Source organism: Balaenoptera musculus, chromosome 2 (assembly GCF_009873245.2).
Source record: "Balaenoptera musculus isolate JJ_BM4_2016_0621 chromosome 2, mBalMus1.pri.v3, whole genome shotgun sequence".
NCBI classification, from domain to species: domain Eukaryota; kingdom Metazoa; phylum Chordata; class Mammalia; order Artiodactyla; family Balaenopteridae; genus Balaenoptera; species Balaenoptera musculus.
The window spans coordinates 163,770,863-163,789,343 of NC_045786.1; the positions used below are offsets into that span (position 1 = coordinate 163,770,863).

An 18,481-nucleotide genomic window follows, 5' to 3' on the forward strand; every position below is an offset into this window, starting at 1 on the left:
GCCCTTCTCTGCTTCTGACTGCCCTCAGGGTCACATGACCCTTTCCTGAACACAGGAAGAATCCCTTTGACTCCCATCCCCAACCTGTCCCACCTGATGTACCCCCAAGCAGCTAAATGGATTTCGGCAGCTCCCCAATCTTCCTCCCTTCTAAATAGACCCCACAGAAATTCTAAATATAGATACTATTTTTCTAAATCAAACCATCTGTCTCTATTTCAACCAAATAAACACGAAGACTCAGTTAAATCAGTATTAAAAAATTAAACCAGAATTCTAATTTATTTACAACAAACAAAACTGCCAAAGAAACTGCTCTCATCCAGAAGACGACCCATTATCTCTCTGGAGGCAGACCCAGATTGAAATTTAAAAAGTCTTTTGATCTAAATACTTGCTGAAAGAAATATCAAGAAATCAAAGGGGTAATTAACTTAATCAACGATTACCATGTAACTCTGGGTCACTATTCATTAGTAAAACAAAATGAGGACTTAAAAAATGAGTGAAGGTTGCTAAGGGTACCCAAAGAACAGGGTTATCTTGCTTGTTCTACTGTATAAATGTGGGTCGGGGGGAGGCAGTGGGCAATTAAGCACAAAAGTGCACTTTCAGCTGGAACGCTGTAATGTGTCACCAGAATAAGCAAAACTATAAAATAATAGGAAAACAATACCCATGTTTCACTAACAATATATTCAAGTAAGAAAGGGTAAGAGTCACTAAATATCTTAATTATGAGTTACTTCAATTGTTAACGAAAATCGAAGAAAACCCCAAAAAAGTGACGTGTCATACACAAATAGTTTTTTAAACTGTGTCAGTATAAAGGAAGAGGATCAAAATCAGTTCCGCCCCCAAGTTAAGGGCAAAGGAAGAGGTGGGCGTGGATGAACCAAACAAAAATACTCTACGCGACGTAGGGGCAGTTCCACTCTGCTCTGAGCTATCCTGGGTACTCAAAGGAGAAGAACCAGAACTCTTCCCCCACCCCCCGACCCCAGTGGTCTCTCACTAGAGAAAATCGGTTAAGAGGCAAAAGGAGGAGTGACACTCCTCTGGACCTGTCTGCGTCTCGTGACAGATGGACTTGGGGACCAAACGGACGCTCCCGGGGTCCCAGTAAACCCCTCCCTCCCATCGCCCCAGCTGTTACCTTCCACTTCCTCCGTGCCCTCCATCAGCATATCCTTCGTGAAGTTTGAAATCTGGCCAGTGAGGGAAGCCAGGCTGCCCCCGACTTGACCCAGGGACTGGCCCAAGCCGGAGCCGAGGCCCCCAAGCCAGGACGACATCGCTGCGGGTTATAGAACAACCTGCTCCGCTCCGAGAAAGGCGGCCAGCGTCGTCGGACGACCCAGCCAAATGTCCTCGAACCGCTGTCTCCGGGGGACCGGTCCAAATTACAACACTCAGGATTTAATAAGACAGGGGTTCCTAGGCAACGCCGGCTTCGGGGACCCCCACCAACCGCCGGGCTCTGACTAGAAACGCAGAGGCCTGGCCTGGGACTTTACCAGGGGCCCAATTCCAGTGACATGGGCACCCCCGCGGGGCCTCCGCTCATTCTCACGACTTCCCACAGTCCGGGTTAGGCCACTTCTTCCTCTGCTTTAGTGACTTTCCCCAGTTCCATTGGCAACTCCTGCCAACTCGACGCCGGCAGCCATGACATCCACCATGAACGCGGCAATGGATCATAGAGAGGCGCCGCGATGGCGTAGAAAGGCCCTGCAGAGCCGCCGGACGTGTCCTTGGCGCAAGGGAGCATGGGATCTCGGAGGACCAAGTGCTGCCGCGGTGGCCGCTGTCTCCAGCCCAGGGCAAGGTCGTCTTCCACGTAGCCTGCCCGCTTTGGCAGCAGGTGGAAGAGCGACCGGAGCCTGCTGCGACGCTGCGCTTTCGGCGGACCGCGGCTGGATTTCAGGCAGAGCCGACTCTCGGTGGGTGCCCCTCAAAGCCGGCGTGGCCTGGGAAGGGAACCCCGTGGACTCTTACTCTGTTGGTGAAACCTGAGTGTTTTAATTCTGACTACACTCGCGAAGGCAGCGGTGCGAGGAGACTGGGCGGAGACCCTCCACCGGACAGGAAGTGGACTTTACATAACTTATCACACGTATACAGTAACGATTATTCTACACCCTGTCAAGGGCCGCTCTGTGCCCGGCACTACGGTATTAACTAAGGATACACAGAAGGGATGGGTTGCAAATTCAAGTGTCCAGGCAGCAAACATACTTATATTGATTACCTTCATAATGGAAATGTTCTCTGCTGGCTTTCCAGCTCACAGCTGATACCCTGCCTTCTTTAATATACGAAGAGCTTTATTCATGAAGCCGACCTAACCCATGAAGTTGAAAATGCAGACAACCTCTTTTCAAAATAACTTTTTAGAGGACAGTATGCCAACTTAATACAGAAGAAAAGCTCTTCTAATGTGAACTCTCCTAAGGTATTGGTGGCACTAGCCCTGCAAGGCCCCACCCCTCCCGCGGTCCTCAGTTACACAAGTTGGTGCACACCCCTGTGTCCTGAATTGCTTGGTTTCCTCCCTAAAGGAAAAAAAGTCACGTGACTTACAGGCATTTGCTGCGGTGGTACGTGAACACACACTACCTGGCCAGAGAGACTGCCACAATTTTTACTTTGAAAAGAGCAGGATAGGTCTGCAGGTCTTTTAAGCATAGCACCAAATATACCAGCATCTTTCTGTTCGATTTTATTCACAGCAGGGGCCGCCACAGATTTCATTTCATTTCATTTGTGAATGGAACATTGGGAATGCCTCCAGTATTTGAAATCTGATGGCACCTAGGAATAGTAGCCCTCCCAGAAATCTGAATGCTTTTCAAATAAAATTTGCATCTCGTTCTGGAAGTTTTTATTAAATGTTTTCCATGTAGTTTTTTGAAAGGCATCATTGCCCAGGGATTAGATGTGTGGACTGACTGCCTGGATCTTTCATTTATTAGTTGTATGACCTTGGGTAGGTTACTTAACCTCTCTGTGTACCAGTTTCTCATTTGTAAAATTGGGAATGATAATAATAGTGTCTACTGGGCAGGGTTGTTTGGAGGATTAAGTAAGGTAATTTTTAAGTGCTTGGAACAGTGCCTGGTACGTGGTGAGTTCTATTAAGTGTAAAGTTTTAAAATTGTGACATAAAGGTGACCTGCAAGTTATTAATGTCTCCCATTATTCTGAGCACCAGGGATACAGCAGGAGAAAAAACACACACAAAGTCCCTGATCTCGTGGAGCTTGCATTCTACTGGGAAGGAACAGATGAGAAATAAAATGTAATAAATATAAGACAGGTGGCGATGGCTGCTATGGGGAAAATATAAAACAGGGTAAGAATGATATGGAAGGGATGTGGGGAGAAATGGCACTTGTAATATTGTAGAAGGTGGTCAGGCAAGGCCTCACTGGTAAGGTGATATTCGAACAGAGACTTAAAGGAATAAGATAGTGAGACATGTGGGTATCTGGAAAAGAGCAGTCCAGGCAAAAGAAACAGCTGATGCAAAGGTCCTGAGGTAGGAGAATCCTTGCCAGGTTACAGGACTAGCAAAAAGGCAAGGATGGCTGGAGCAGAGTGGGCTGGGGAATGGTGGTAAGCAGTGAGGACCAAGGAGTAAGAATAGGAGAGGGCAGATCACATAGGACCTGGTAAGCCAGTGTAGGAACTCAGAGTAGAATGAGGGATTGCTTTGAGAAAAGGAGCCACGTGAACTTAGGACCTAATTGGGTTCCTGGATGACAGTGAAAAGTTTAGTGTAAATCAAGCTCGTATTTCCTACAGGTGTAAGTTCTCTGGAGTGCCATTTCCATAAACTCATGTTGTGCCATAAAGATACTGCAGTTAATGAAGAAAACAAACAAAATATATGTCTTCACATCATGTATTAAGTTATTAACATAAAAGCTATGTCCTAAAGTCCTCCTTATGGGGGATTGTTTTCAGTGCAATGGACTATAGTCCGAGACACTTAAAGTCTGGTTCTGATAAATAGCATGATATGATGTTTGCGATGTGCTTCAGAAAAATGGGGACAGGGTAGGTGAAACAAGAATTGTCAGGACTTGATCATTATTGATGCTGGGTTATGGGTACGTAGGGGTTCATTATACTGGTCTTTTACTTTTGCATAGGTTTGAAATTTTTTATAATAAAAAGTTAAAAGACATACAAGTTTGATTAAGTTTGGGCTGAAGACACCTCTTCTTTTTCTTACCCAAAACCCCCGTAGCTAATAAGGGTGTTCATCATCACTTAATGAGTAGCAAAATCAGCCCAGCAATATCAAACATACCACATCAGACAGAGCCCATGAATCTGCATGGCTCCACGTGGTGGGATCCAGGCTGCCCAGCTGAAACTCTGAATTTAGGATTTTTGTAACCTCAACAGGTAGAAGATTTTTTTTTAAAAGCTAACAACAACGACAACAAAAAATACTATCAACTGCAAACTGGTTTCCATTTCTCGAGGCAGCATCACCAGTACTTCTCTAGGGAGAACAGTTCCTTTGTTCTGATGAAACCATCCAAATGTTTTATTTATGCAAATGTGAAGAAAAAAAACCCATTTTTAAAGTAGAATTTAAAATATTAGTCTGATCTTTCCCTCTGAATTTCTAAATATTATGCTTATAATCGCCATTTTCTCATTAATTTTAGACATTACCTTCTCTCTATCACAGAAAATAAAAGATTTAGCAGTCTTGTATCACCACATGCCTCTATTTCCCTTCCTTCTGAGCTCCCAATAGAGTGATATCATAATTATTGGTAACATCACTAATTATAGTTTACTTTATATGACTACATAAGTATTGTTCATTGCTGAGCCACATGGTGTGCTAAGATTACATTTCCTTTAATTTTCAAACTTCTGTTCTTCCTGAAGTTAACAAATTCCATCTTTTAGATCTGCACAATTTTCTGTTATTACAAAATCACTAATCCTTCTAAAACTTAGCAACAGAGTTGTAAAACATGCTCCTAATTCTTCAAGAAGGTATCAAGAATTCTATTATTTGCTTAGACTCAGTCCTTTCTACCCGGAGTCCTCTGTTTCCCTGCTCCACTCTCCCCTGACCTATTCTCTGGGCCTTGTTTTTCTTTCTGGAACCTCATAGATGCTTCCCTTTATCTGTGATGCTCTGAAATTAGTAATGATGTGCCTTGGGGTGGGTTTGTTGTTTCATTAATTCTGTTGGGGACTCAGCAAACCCTTTCAAAAACCATGCCTTTTAGTTCTGCAAATTATTTAAAACACTTTTCATTGATGAATGGCCCCTCTCTAGGGAAACAGCTGCTTTTCGGATATTTTTAATCAACCCTCCTGGTTTCAGTCCACATCTCACCCCCACCTTCCACGATAGTTGTTGCTTCATGTCCTGTGTACTGCTGGATGTCCTTCTCTTTAATACTTAGTATGCACCTTCCTCAGTTCTGCTCATTCCCGTATCAACTTTCTCCGTCTTCCAAAGAAAAGTTCACATCTCTCTTCTGCTGTTGCCTCAACTGGCAGTGACTGCTAATTGTTCCCCAAAGTCTGTTCTCCCCTTTGGGCATAGTAATTGAACCATCACTTTTTACCTGGACGATGGTACAGTAAAAGATGCCGGTGCCCCTTCAGATCCCGTCACCCCTTTACCGTTTTCGTGCACACCTATCCTTGGGGTGCTTTTACTCCCAAAAGTCAGCACCCATTTCTCTTTGGAAGAGGACTGCCTTCAGGCTGCCAGAGCCCACATTGCCTATGCCCAAGAGAGCTGAAACACAACCTTGTTCAGTAGCGTTTTAAAATGACACAACTCCCCTGCCCACGGTGGGACATCTCTAAGATGTGACTATACTTCCTCTGGGCCTGTCTGCAAGACTGAGGCTCTGTTTACTGTTACACCCTTGCTTGGCTTCCTTTTCTTATCTCCCACCCCCCTCTTTACCTGTTCCATTTCTTCCTGGGAGCACTTTTTAAAAATAGTTTTCACTTATCTCAGGGTCTGCCTCTAGGGTGCTCAAGCTAAGACTCGTGACCACCCAGAATGAAAACCACCTTGTAGCTAGGAGTGGCCATGCGCTTCAGTTCCGGCCCATGTCATATAAGTGGAAGTGGTGTGTGCAACTTTCAGGAGGTAATCTTAAAGAAAGGGCACATGGCCTTTTCCCACCCTCCTTTTGCTTTCTGATTGCTGGAATGCAGGTGTAAGCATGGGCACCATAGCAGCTGTCTGAGATCCATGGGTTGACATTAGCAATGGAAGCCATGTATGTAAAGCAAGAATACGAAAAGCAGATTCCTGACACTGTGTGATGCCCTATCAGCCCTGGATTGGCAATCTCTACATTTCCTGAAGATGAGAGAGAAAAAAATTTGTAGCGTGTAAAGTCACCGTTATATTAGGTTTTTCTATGACAGTCAAATCTAATCTAATGAATTCATCTCTTCTGCTGGTCTCTCTGTACTTATGAGTTTATGTTTTTTTTCTTTACTTTCATTTATGTAGTTCCTTTTTAAAAAATTTTATTTATTTTTGGCTGTGTTGGGTCTTCATTGCTGTGCGCGGGCTTTCTCTAGTTGTGGCGAGCAGGGGCTACTCTTCATTGTGGTGTGCAGGCGTCTCATTGCGGTGGCTTCTCTTGTTGCGGAGTACAGGCTCTAGGCACGTGGGCTTCAGTAATTGCAGCACATGACCTCAGTAGTTGTGGCGCACGGGCTTAGTTGCTCCGCAACACGTGGGATCTTCTAGGAGCAGGGATCGAACCCGTGTCCCCTGCACTGGCAGGCGGATTCTTAACCACTGGACCACCAGGGAAGTCCCTTTACTTTCATTTAGGTGGGATTTTGGAAGGGAGTAAATACAGTGATCAATCCTATGTATTTTTTATTGTGATAAAATATACATAAAATTTACTGTTTTTAAGTATACAGTTCAGTGGCATTAAGTACATGCACATTGTTGTGCAATCATCACCATCCATCTCTAGAACATTTTTCATCTCCCTAAACTGAAACTCTGTACCCATTAAATAACAACTCCTTAGTCCCTACTCTACCCAGCCCCTGGCTACCACCATTCTATTTCCTGTCTCTATGGATTTGACCGGTCTAAGGACCTCATAAGTAGAATCACACAGTAATCCTCTGCACTTAACTAAAAGTCCCTGGGAGACGATTCAGATGATTGTTCAAAAGAGCTAAATCTGCTTTGGGCCTGAGAATGTTTTCAGTGTTGGAGACAGGGCTGCCCCTGTGCAGAAGAGAAACACAGCTTTTGGAGAAAACACATCTTATTTGGAGAAGGCATGAAAGGTGTGAGATCAGCTCCTTCCTGGCCTCTGGCACTGGGTTTGAGCCACTTTAGAGGGGTGAATACCAGAACCCAACTGAACGATTTTCTGAGAGACTCAGCAGGACTCTGGGTACCAGCAGAGCTGCTCAGGGCCTGTGTGACAATGTGTGGTTTGGGGCTGAGACAAGGCCATTCCACTCACCTTTGCTTGGAACTTATGACCCATCTGGTGCTCCAAGGATTAGACGTTGTTGAGTGTGGTAACTTTTGCATCTTATTTTCTACCAGGTTATTGCTGGTATACAAACAAGCTATTGGTTTTTGTTGACTTATTGACCTCCCTCATTAGTTCCAGTAGCTTTTCAGTTAATTTCCTTGTGTTCTCTAGGTGTACAATCATATCAGCAAATAGTTAGGCATCATCCTTTCCAATATTTACACATCATCATTTCATATGATGACATGTTGACAGTAATGAAGGTTCACTTAAAGGTAATTGGAGTGACAGGCCTAAAGAGCTTTGGGAAAGCTGGTTTCAAAAACAGAGAGGCCAAAGGCCAAGTGAACAGGTAAGATGTTCCGGCACATGCTTACATGTGACATGATGATGTCCTGGACTAGAAGTGGCTGAGAAAGGCCACAGGGAGCTACTCGGATATTAATCACTACAAGTGATGATGGGGATTGACAAGCAAAATATCAATACAACGCTAAGTTTTCAAAATGGTAGTTCCTGACAGTGATGAAAAATACTGCATAAATATAACGGGAAGGAAAACAGTATGCACAAGTGGGAAGTGGGAGCCTTGCCTAAAATTCTGATCTGAGATAGGTTAAGCAATATACCTTTATTGTTAAAAATTCAGTTTTTCGGGTTGCTTAAGGTAGACACTGGCATGGAAGGCTCTTTGGTAGAAGATGTAGTTAATGGGCCTTTTAAAAGATCTTTTTTAAAAAAAGGCTTGGGATATTCTAGAGGAGAGAATATTCTAGAAAGTGGCATCAGATTGTTTGGTGTAATAAAATATAAATACAATTCAAACTTATCTTTATAAAACTGTACATAAGATTTTGCCTACATCCCCGTTCCAGCTTTTGTTCATTACCTGCTAGCCTCTCCAGCTATCTCTGTTCTTCAGAGACAAGCAACCGCCTCTGCCTCAGTCACTGTGCTTGCTGTTTCCACAGGCAGTATAGTGGCTCCTCATTTTTCAGGTGTCTGAAAGGCACCTCTGCAGAGGCCTTCCTTGAAACCAGTCTGAAGCAGCACTGCCTCCCAGTCACATGCTATCACATCATCGTTTTGTCTTCCTATCTCACAGAACAAGCATAGCTCTTAACATGTTATGAAGCCATGCTCAGTAATTCAAATGTTTCCTCTGCCTAATGGCCAATCAGAATGCAAGCACCAGCAGAGCAGAGTATCTTAATCATGGCTCTGTTCCAAGAACCCAGAACCATGCCAGGCACATGGTGAACGCACACAGGTCTTGCTGAGTGAGTGAATGAATAAGGAATTGGTTTTCTCTTGTAGCCCGTGAGACAAAGGGTGGTTGGGGATCCTGACCCAGGGAGAACTGGAACAATCTTGAGAGACTAAGGTCCAGAGAAGGGTGGCAGTCCAGTTGAAAGGGAAAGTCCTCACAGCAGGCCAATGACCTTTAGGGACAGGGATACCCAAGGGGCAAAGGCAAAGGGGCAAACGAGAGTGTTAGGGTGCCTGGGGGTGAGAAAGAACTCAGCTTCTTTGAAGACCTATAAGGAGGCCTGCTAGGCCCATAGTGTGAAAAGGGGAAATGTCAAGAGTAGAGGCGTTAAGAGGTCAGCTGGACCCGAACTACCTACAAAATTAAACGATGAGCATTGGAGATGCAGACACAAAATGGTTGAAAGGATCCTGAAACACGCAAATCTTCAGGATAAGGACAACCCAAAATTTGCCTATCCTTTACAAAAGTTCTTAGCTAACCATAAAATGGGCATTCAACTCAACTTGTACTTTTCATAGGGCCCACAGGTGATGTTGATGAGATGAGTCATTTGGTGCTATCCAAATTGAATGGATTGGTCCTTCTGAGGACTAAGCTATGAAGTTATGCTAAAAAGATGCATATGATCAATTTGAAATTTTTGTTTCAAAATTTGTGCCCAACCCTAACTAAAGCTAAAATGGATATACAACCCTCATTGTAAAACCTGAGGATTCTATAACCCTCAATCAGTCCAGGTGGATTCCAATTGTTAGTCTGGTGTCCAGAGTTAGATAAAATGAGGAAAAATGGCACTCTTAAAACTGTCACTAATGTGCTTTGCTTGTCTCTCAGGGTTAAAAAAGCAACTGAGCCAACATTTTAAAATCAGATTTCAAATAAAAATATGGAATTCTTAGCCTCTCTTAGAAAAGATCAGAGGATCCAGTAACAATGGGCCTTCTGGCAGCAGTTACTGTAGTTGGAATGGAGAATCAGTGGCTTCCCCTGACCTGCTTCATTCATCACCACATCCATAAAAAAATGCTTCTCAAATTCACTCTGCATGTGAATCCCCTGGGGATCTTGTTCAAAATGCAGGTTCTGATCCAGTAGGTGGGAGTGTGGCCTGAAACTCTGCATTTCTGAGAAGCTCTGAGGGTGCAGATGCTCCAACCATACTTTGAATGCAAAGCTATAAATTAACAATAAACACTAATAAAAACAGAAGTAAAAAAGCAAACATTATCTTTATTTAATAATCTTTGATATTTAAAATACAACTCATCGAACATCCACATTAACAACAGTATCCTCAGTGTTCAACAGTGCTTTGGAAGCCCGGCTTCTCTAAGGACCAGACAGGAAGGCCTGTGTGTGTATTAACGGCAAAACAACTCAGACAGAGGAGCACACACAGTAGGGCTGCAGAGTTGGGTCCTGAGCAAATGGCACTGCCAGAGTGCACTTGTGTCATGGCCAAAAGAATGCTTTTTACTTCAGATGTTTTCTGGTAGTTGAATTTCAAAGTTTATTTGTACAGAACAGTAATTTTTAAAAAGTTATTCCTAGTAGTCCAGTGTTGTAGAAATTAATCACATTCAAATGTATGTTGTCCTCTTTAAAAAAAATTCCTGAAAACATTCACCTTTGAAATATGAAGGAGCCAAGTGAAGTGCTTCCTAAATGAATCAGGCATTTCCACATATATTTCACTAATGCTTCCCATTTCTAGTCTATGAATCCATAGTCTTGAAATATTTATTGATACACTATTATAATTAAACATGCCAATTGCTATAAATTTAGAAGTGGTTACTAGCATTAATTCTTAAAATGCCAGACCATTTTGCAAAAAAATTAAAACAGCAGAGGTTTTCTTCACATTAAAAAACAGAAAGATAAAAATTCAAGAATTAACCAACCATGTCAATAATCTTCTCATTCATGAGAGCAAAATGGAACAAAACTATTTTATGTATAAGACTTTAAAAAACATGTTGGTTCATCTCTTCAGCAAAAGATGCTGGTTATAAATGGACCAGAAATGAAGCAAAGTTTTTATTTTGAAAATATGAAAAATTACTTACACTGCTGAAATGATTAGTTAATCCAATCTGATTTTTCTTAATTAAGATCACATCTGTAACATCTCCATACTTGTTAGGGCCCAGCTACAACAACCAATTTACTTTGAAAGTAGTGGCCATAAACCTCTCCAATTGCAGATAAAGTTTTTAATAGAAAGTCATCAATATTAATAATTGAATCCTCTTAAGAATTTAAAACATCAAGATTTATTTTTCATTCTAGGCTATTTCAATTATTATCATTATATTTTGCTTATGCACTGAGAATCAATCTTTTTGAATTTGCACAGGTCCAATGGGCCAATTTTAAGACATTTAGTAAATCTTGGCACTAACATGATACTATTTAAAAATAGTATCAAACATGCAGACATTAAAAATGTGACTTAAGCTTTTACTGGCAAAAAACTTACTTTATTTGACTTAATATTAAATGAAACAATGTAGACTATGGGTAGTTTTGCCTATAATGATCCTCAACTAGTTGAGTTTTTCCTCATTAACTTTGGCATGAATAAAGTCTTAATTAAGAAAAATTAAGTTTTAAAGAAAAAAAGCACCTCCTTAAATATTCTGCGAATTATAAATTATTTGGCCAAGATCTTAGAGCTGAAATACAGTTTACCTGCAGCAACCTTTTCAAACAATTTACATTACTGAAATATTCGTATGTTAATTACTGTAAAAATGCACATTGATGGTTTAGATCAGATGTTAACTTCTCTGAATTTTTAAAACATAAATAACTACTTATTAAATCCATGACATCTTTAAGTATGAAAGTGTTATTTCCAAAGCTTGTTTAAACTTTACTTATAATACTAGCATTGTCATGGTATGTATTTTATCCCGGTAATACAAATTATACATTAGAAAAATGATACTAATAGTTTAAATATTAAACATTAAGGTGTTCCCAATTGGTAAAACAGAATGGAAATCTTTATATAAATAAAGTTCTTGGCAGGACAGTTATTGTGAGTTTCATTGTTCCTGACTTGCAGGTGGTTTAAAGTAAACAGCACTTCCTGATGTGTGAACTATAGCTTTGTGTAACTTTAAAATTTTCTTACTGTGGTTATGAGCATTGGCATCTTTTCATACTGGCCAACTGATTAAGAAATGGAATCTAAATGTTCAGTTAAATATATGCCAATCCACACAAGATGGCAGTTCACTAGTGATTCTGAATCTGCCTGCCAAATATAACAATTTCACAACTAAATAAACACATTCAAATATATCCAGTGTGTGCTCGGCCCTGCTTTAAAAAAATGCCTAACAAACGAAGGTCAACATGCCACATTTCTTTAAGTGCTTTAACAAGGGTGTGTAATATAAGAACTAACTCTAACCCTAACTCTTAAGGTTAAAACTTTTAAATGTATATTCATTTCTCGTTTTTATATTAGGTAGCTCATCAATGCAAATATATGAAAAGTTTAACGTAATTTTTCAATGGGAAAAGATACAGGCCAAATATCCATGGAAAATATGACTAGCATACTTGGGATAACTACAGAAATGTCCAGTCTTAAAATATTTTGGTTTGTAAATCTTAGGGAGGAGTATCAAACTCCAGCATCCCTTGTAGTTCTAAAGTTTTGTGATTCTTCTAAAACATTTTCAATTGTCAAAAGAAAACTTTAGATTTTAAAAGAAAACCATCTAATTTTATGTAAGGGAAACTTCAGAAAACTTACTTGGCACAAAATAATGACTAAAAAAAAATCTGTCTCTATCCAAGAAGAAGCTATTTCATAATCATAAATAAAAGGCAGTTTTTCATCTCTTTTCAGTTAGCAATAAATCCTACATCAAAAATTTTTCCCTGATAAAATGTGTGTAGCCATACACCAGGATATGGCAACATATCATACTTTAATTTTCTAAGTTGTCCGCTGAAATTTCTTCTTAAATTTTAGCTTATGAACAATTCAACATTCAAAAGGGCTTCAAAAGGGGATGGAGAATGAAGGAAGGGGAGTAGATGACAGAATTTAAAAGGCCCATTTCAGAAAGACATGATTAATTTTCACCAAAATCATCCCACTGCATTGACCCAGCAAGAAACTCTGCATCCCAATTAAAGAATGTTTATCAAAACTAAAGACTTTCTTATTTACAGACCCAGTAAGTACTGTGACTTCTGTAATTCTAAGCTATTTAAACATGATGCACGTGTTAAATCACAGTATAAATTTAAATGTAGTTTTGTTGTTAAATTATTTTCATGTTCTAGATCATTATCTCTGGCAAGCTATACCTACTAAAAGATGTACAGCAGAAGCAGACATCTGCACTTCGTGACTCAATTGTAAACAGAACAGACAGCTCCAGTCACAAGAGGAAAAATAAAATGAAACTGCTACTAAAATTGAAGGCCAAATTTTCTCTATCATACATTCATGGTGGGCACTGGATGTTGTTTTGCAATGGAAGGAAACTTGCACACTATGCTTCTCCTATTTTTCTCAATTGGAAAAGAAAAGGAAATAACAAGGTGCAGGAAAGAGGGTTACAACAAACCTATAAAGTTCTGACATAACTGAGAAGACATTCACAAAGCATTTGGGAAAGGATGTGCTCACACATTAACAAAATTCTCATTTATTCTCAAATACTTGTGCAGAGCTGATTTCAGAGTTTAGGAATGCACCAGAATCATGAAATAATGATCCCATCTTAGAGGGCTTAAAAAGCAAAACCTCAAGAAACATTACCATCTTTCAAAAGAGTTGTAGAAAGTAACGAAAACCACGTAGCAGAGAAATTGTGATCAGAGAAAATAACATGAGAAAACACCCAAGTGCACAATACATAGTCAGAGGGTAAACAGCTTATCCTTCTGGAACTGTTACTATTACCAACACAGAGGAGAGACACTGTCCTAAAAGGTTAATTTGGTTAAAGAGAAATAAGAACAACTTTTAGATGATGAAAGTCAGCCAAATTCCCTATGCAGAAGGGTGGAAAAGAAGATAAAATGTGGGGGAAAAGTTCTGTGGCAATAGCTGGTTATAATTAGTTGGTCTGCAAAAAGATCCAAGAAAAATGCCCTAATTTTAAACATGTTAGATATTGCACACTCAAAAAAGAAAAAAGAACATTTAGAAAACTATTTTAAATTTCTTTAATTGCTGAATGCCTCTTTGGCTAGTGTTTGGAGGATCATTATTTAGTCCTACAACTGATGTATTTTTCACCCTCTCAGCTTTTTGTTTGCAAACCACCTAAGTCTTATTTCCTCTGTTGAAAATTGTTCTCTTTGACACATTACCAAAATGGACCCTATGCTGTAAACACACAGGACAATATTGGAAAGACTGAATATCTAAATGATTTGTGAAAGGTATTATTTTTTTCCTTCTGTTTTGAAATTACTTCTAACAGTTTCTAAAGACATGGTCACAGCTGCCTGAAGCATGTCTTCTTCACTCATAGCATCACCTGTTGGGGATAAAACACATATTTCTTAGAAATTTCTAGAAAATTTCCAAAGTCATCAAAAGGTAAGCTCTTCAAAACTGTTTGACTACTATAGTTTCCTTTCTTGATTTTTAAAGTTTACATACAATAAAATCCACTCTTTTATAATTCTGTAAGTTTTGACAAATACATAGAGTGGTATAACCATTATCACCACCCAGCTACAGAACCGTCCCACTGACCAAAAATATTCCCTCGCACTGCCCCTTTGTAGTCAATCCCCAAGCCCTAAGTCTAGGCAACCACTGATCAGTTCTCTGCCCTACAGTTCTGCCTTTTCCTGCGTGTCAACACAAATGGAATCATCATTATGTATGTAGCCTTTCAGTATGGCATCTTTCACTTAAAAGCATTCAGCTAAGGAGAAGAAAATTTAACTTTGTGTCTATCGATGATGAATTAGTTAAAAAAAGTTTGTTTTGAGAAATAATTATTTACTCACAGGAAGGTGCAAAGATAGTTCAGGGAGGTCCTGTGTACACTCTGGCTAAATTTCACCTAATAATTAAATCTTACATAACTACAGCTCAAACCTAAATCTGAATATTGGGACTTCATACATGTAGATTCGTGTAACCACCACCACCGCAATCAAGACAGAGAACTGTTATGGCACCATAAAGATCTCCCTCCTGCCATCCCTTTTTAGTCACACCCACTTCTCTTCCCCCCCACCTTCCCTAACTGCAGGCAACCACTAATTTGCTTTCCATCTCTATAAATGTCGTTTTTAGAATGTTACACACATAGAATCATACAGTACGAGATCTTCTGAGATTTTTTTTTGCACTCAGCATAATGCCCTTGAGATGCATCCAAGCTGTTGCATGTGTCCACAGTTGGTTTCTTTTTAATCCCGAGTCGTATCCATGGTATAGAGGTACCGCAGCGTGTTTAACCATTCACCTACTGTAGGACATTTGTTTTTTTCCAGTTTTTGATCATGACAAATACAGCTGCTATGAACATTCGTGTACAGGTTTTTGCATGGATGGAAGTTTTCATTTCTCTGGTATTAAATGGGAATATAACTGCTGGTTGCATGGTCAATGTATGTTCAGTTTTTATAGAAATTACCAAATTATTTTCCAGAGTGGCTATACCAGTTCAAATGAAAGTTAGAAATCTTACCTCCCTTTATTTTCCCCTGTTTATAACTGCCTTAAGTATTTCCTATAGTTTACACTAAAAACCAAATCAATGTTACAATTCTTCCTTCAGTCGTCAAATGTAATTTAGAAAACTGAAAAGGAAAGTCTATTGTGCTTACCCATATTTTTATTCTTTCTACTGTTCTTTTTTCCTTCTTGACGTTTCAAAATTACTTTTTAACAGTCCTGTTTAGAGAACTCCCTTTAGCCATTATTTTCCCCTTCATTCCTGAAGAAAATTTTCATGAATTCCGGGTTGAGACTTCCCTTCTTTCAGCACTTGAAAAATGTGTGTCACTTCCTTCTGACCTCCACGATTTCAGATGAGAAATCTGATGTCATGCAAATTGCTGTAGGCAAGCTGTTTCTAGCTGATTTTAAGATTTTTTTTTTTGTCTTCAGTTTTCAGAAGTTAGACTACGATGTGTTTTGGCATGGATTTCTTTGGGTCTATTCTGTTTGAGGTTCACTCAGCTTCTAGAATCCGTAGGTTGGTACCTTTTGCCAAATTTGGGGAATTTTCAGCTATTATTTCTTTAAATACTTTTTTAGCTATACCCTCTTTCTCATCTTCTGGAACTCCCATGGCACAAATGTTAGATCTTCCCCACAGGTCTCAGGCTCTGTTAATTTTTTCCAGTCTAATTCTCTTTGTTCCTCAGAATGGGTAATATCTACTGTTCTGTCTTCGAGGTCACACTGATTCTTTTCTATGTCCTTCCATCCACCTGTTGGGTCTGTCCACTGAGTTTCAAAATTTCAGTTATTGTTATTTTTCAGTTATAAAATTTCTATTTGGTTCTTCTTTATATCTTCTATCTCTTTCCTAAGGCTTTCTATTTTTTTTCATTTGTTTCAAGCATGTTCATTACTGCTCACTGTAGCATTTTATGATGGTTGCTAATTTAAAATCCTTGCCAGATAATTCTAACATCAGTGTCATTTTGGTGATGGTGTCTACTGATTGTCTTTTCTCATTCAAGTTGAAATTTTCCAGGCTCCTGATATGACAAGTGATTTTTAAGTGAATCCTGGATATTTTGGGTATTATCTTATACGAATGTGAATCTTATTTTTTTTTTAATAAATAAATAAATTTATTTATTTATTTATTTTTGGCTGCGTTGGGTCTTCGTTGCTGCATGCAGGCATTCTCTAGTTGTGGCGAGCGGGGGCTACTCTTTGTTGTGGTGCGTGGGCTTCTCATCGTGGTGGCTTCTCTTACGGTGGAGCATGGGCTCTAGGCGTGTGGGCTTCAGTAGTTGTGGCACACGGGCTCGGCAGTTGTGGCTCACGGGCTCTAGAGCACAGGCTCAGTATTTGTGGCGCACAGGCTTAGTTGCTCCGCGGCATGTGGGATCTTCCCAGACCGGGGCTCGAACCCGTGTCCCCTACACCAGCAGGCGGATTCTTAACCACTGTGCCTCCAGGCAAGTCCCGTGAATCTTATTTAAATCTTCTCTTTCAGCAGGCCTCCTCTGACACGAGCACCAGTGGCAGAAAAGGGTGCTGCCCCGCTGCTTCCAGATGGGGAGAGGGTGTGTGTGACCACTACTGTTGAACATCCGTGGGAGTTCCGGCTTCCCACTGATATCTGCCTGATTGGGAGGGGTAGGAACGCCTCGTTACTGCCTCTCACTGGCACTGTGGGGGTGGTCTCCTTATTACTGCCTCGAATCAGTGACGGCCTGATTCTCCACTACACCTCTTCTGACATCACCCAGGCGACAAGCCAGAAGGATGCCTCTTTATTGCTGGGTGGAAGTCCAGGCTCCCTAAGACCACTGACACCACGGGAAAGGGGGCATCATTGTCTCCTGGAGGAAAAGAAAATCCCAGCTCTCCACTTGGCTTTTTCTGACACCACTCTGGCCCGGAGAGGCGGGAGATGTGCCTCATTACGTTACTTGGCCTTTGCCAATGGGGTAGGGTGGCAGTAGGACCAATTTATTTACCTCGTCCATGCTGGCTGGACTAGAGTGTTTATTATCTATAAGTTTTTGTCTTGCCAAGTAGTCCCTTTTGGCTCCATAGAGCAGGCTTTTCTTGGGGCAAAAAGAAAATCCAGAATACTGACCACTATGTCTTCCTCTAGTCCTGAGCTTCTCAGCCAGTCTGTCTTCTACCTTTCAGATTCTTCTTATATTTGTTTTATACAAACGTCCAGGGTTGTTAGCTATACTTAGCAGAATGATTAGGAAAAAGTACCCATTCATTCCTTTTTCTTGCTAATAGTAGTCCACTGTTTGGATGCAGCACAGTTTCTGTGGTATGTACCAGCTCAAGGACAACATGTAAGCAGTTTCCAGTTTGGGGCTATTATGAACAAAACTGCTGTAAGGATTCATATACAAGATTTTGTGGGAACCTGTATTTTCTTTTCTCTTGGTTATATACCTAGGAGTGTGACTACTGGATCACATGGTTAAGTGTACATTTAAGTTTTTAAGAAAATACTAAACCGTTTTCCAAAGTTGCTGCACCATTTTACGTTCCTACTAACAATGTATGAGCCCCAGTTACTCTGATTCTTGCCGCATTTGGTATTGTTAATTTAATTTTTTTATTAAGCCATTCTTGTAGGTGTGTAACGGTGTCTCACTGTGGGTTTAATTTGCATTTCCCTAATGACTAGTGATGTTGAGCACGCTTTCATGTGCTGTTTGTCATCCATATATTTGGTGAAGTGTCTGTTCAAATCCTTCACTCATCTTTTTGAATTGTTTTCTTATTTTAGTTTTGAGAGTTCTTTACATACTCTACTGAAAAGTTCTTTGTCATGTACAGTTTCCTTCTCACTCGATTTCTACTACCAATAATTGGCCAAAGTTTAAGACCTATTATTAAACCAAGGCCTGAGGAGTAACTCTAGATTTCTTTGTTGTAATCCGGACTACACTCAGGTGTTTTCAGTTTTCCCAGCGGTAAAATGAACTTATTTTCCACCTACTAATATTCATTATCTCTGAGAAACTT

At 40.3% G+C, this 18,481-nt stretch overlaps 2 protein-coding genes across 10 annotated transcripts in view; both read right to left on the reverse strand.

The window, feature by feature from the left end:
- TRIP11 (thyroid hormone receptor interactor 11) overlaps positions 1–2,763 on the reverse strand; it is a 72,036-nt gene extending 69,273 nt beyond the window's left edge. For 3 of the 6 annotated variants that reach the window (XM_036842203.1, XM_036842201.1, XM_036842207.1), the window contains exon 1: positions 1,157–1,709. In XM_036842203.1, coding sequence (XP_036698098.1) covers positions 1,157–1,295 — 139 coding nt within the window. In that variant the 5' untranslated portion in view covers positions 1,296–1,709. Of the gene's footprint in view, positions 1–1,156 lie in introns of all 6 variants that reach the window. The other 3 variants (XM_036842202.1, XM_036842205.1, XM_036842204.1) reach the window with 2 other exon arrangements.
- A 7,301-nt stretch (positions 2,764–10,064) lies between these two features.
- Positions 10,065–18,481, reverse strand: part of ATXN3 (ataxin 3) — a 35,741-nt gene continuing 27,324 nt past the window's right edge. For 3 of the 4 annotated variants that reach the window (XM_036842512.1, XM_036842508.1, XM_036842509.1), the window contains one exon: positions 10,065–14,315. In XM_036842512.1, coding sequence (XP_036698407.1) covers positions 14,221–14,315 — 95 coding nt within the window. In that variant the 3' untranslated portion in view covers positions 10,065–14,220. The remainder of the gene's footprint in view (positions 14,316–18,481) is intronic. The other variant, XR_005018685.1, reaches the window with a different exon arrangement.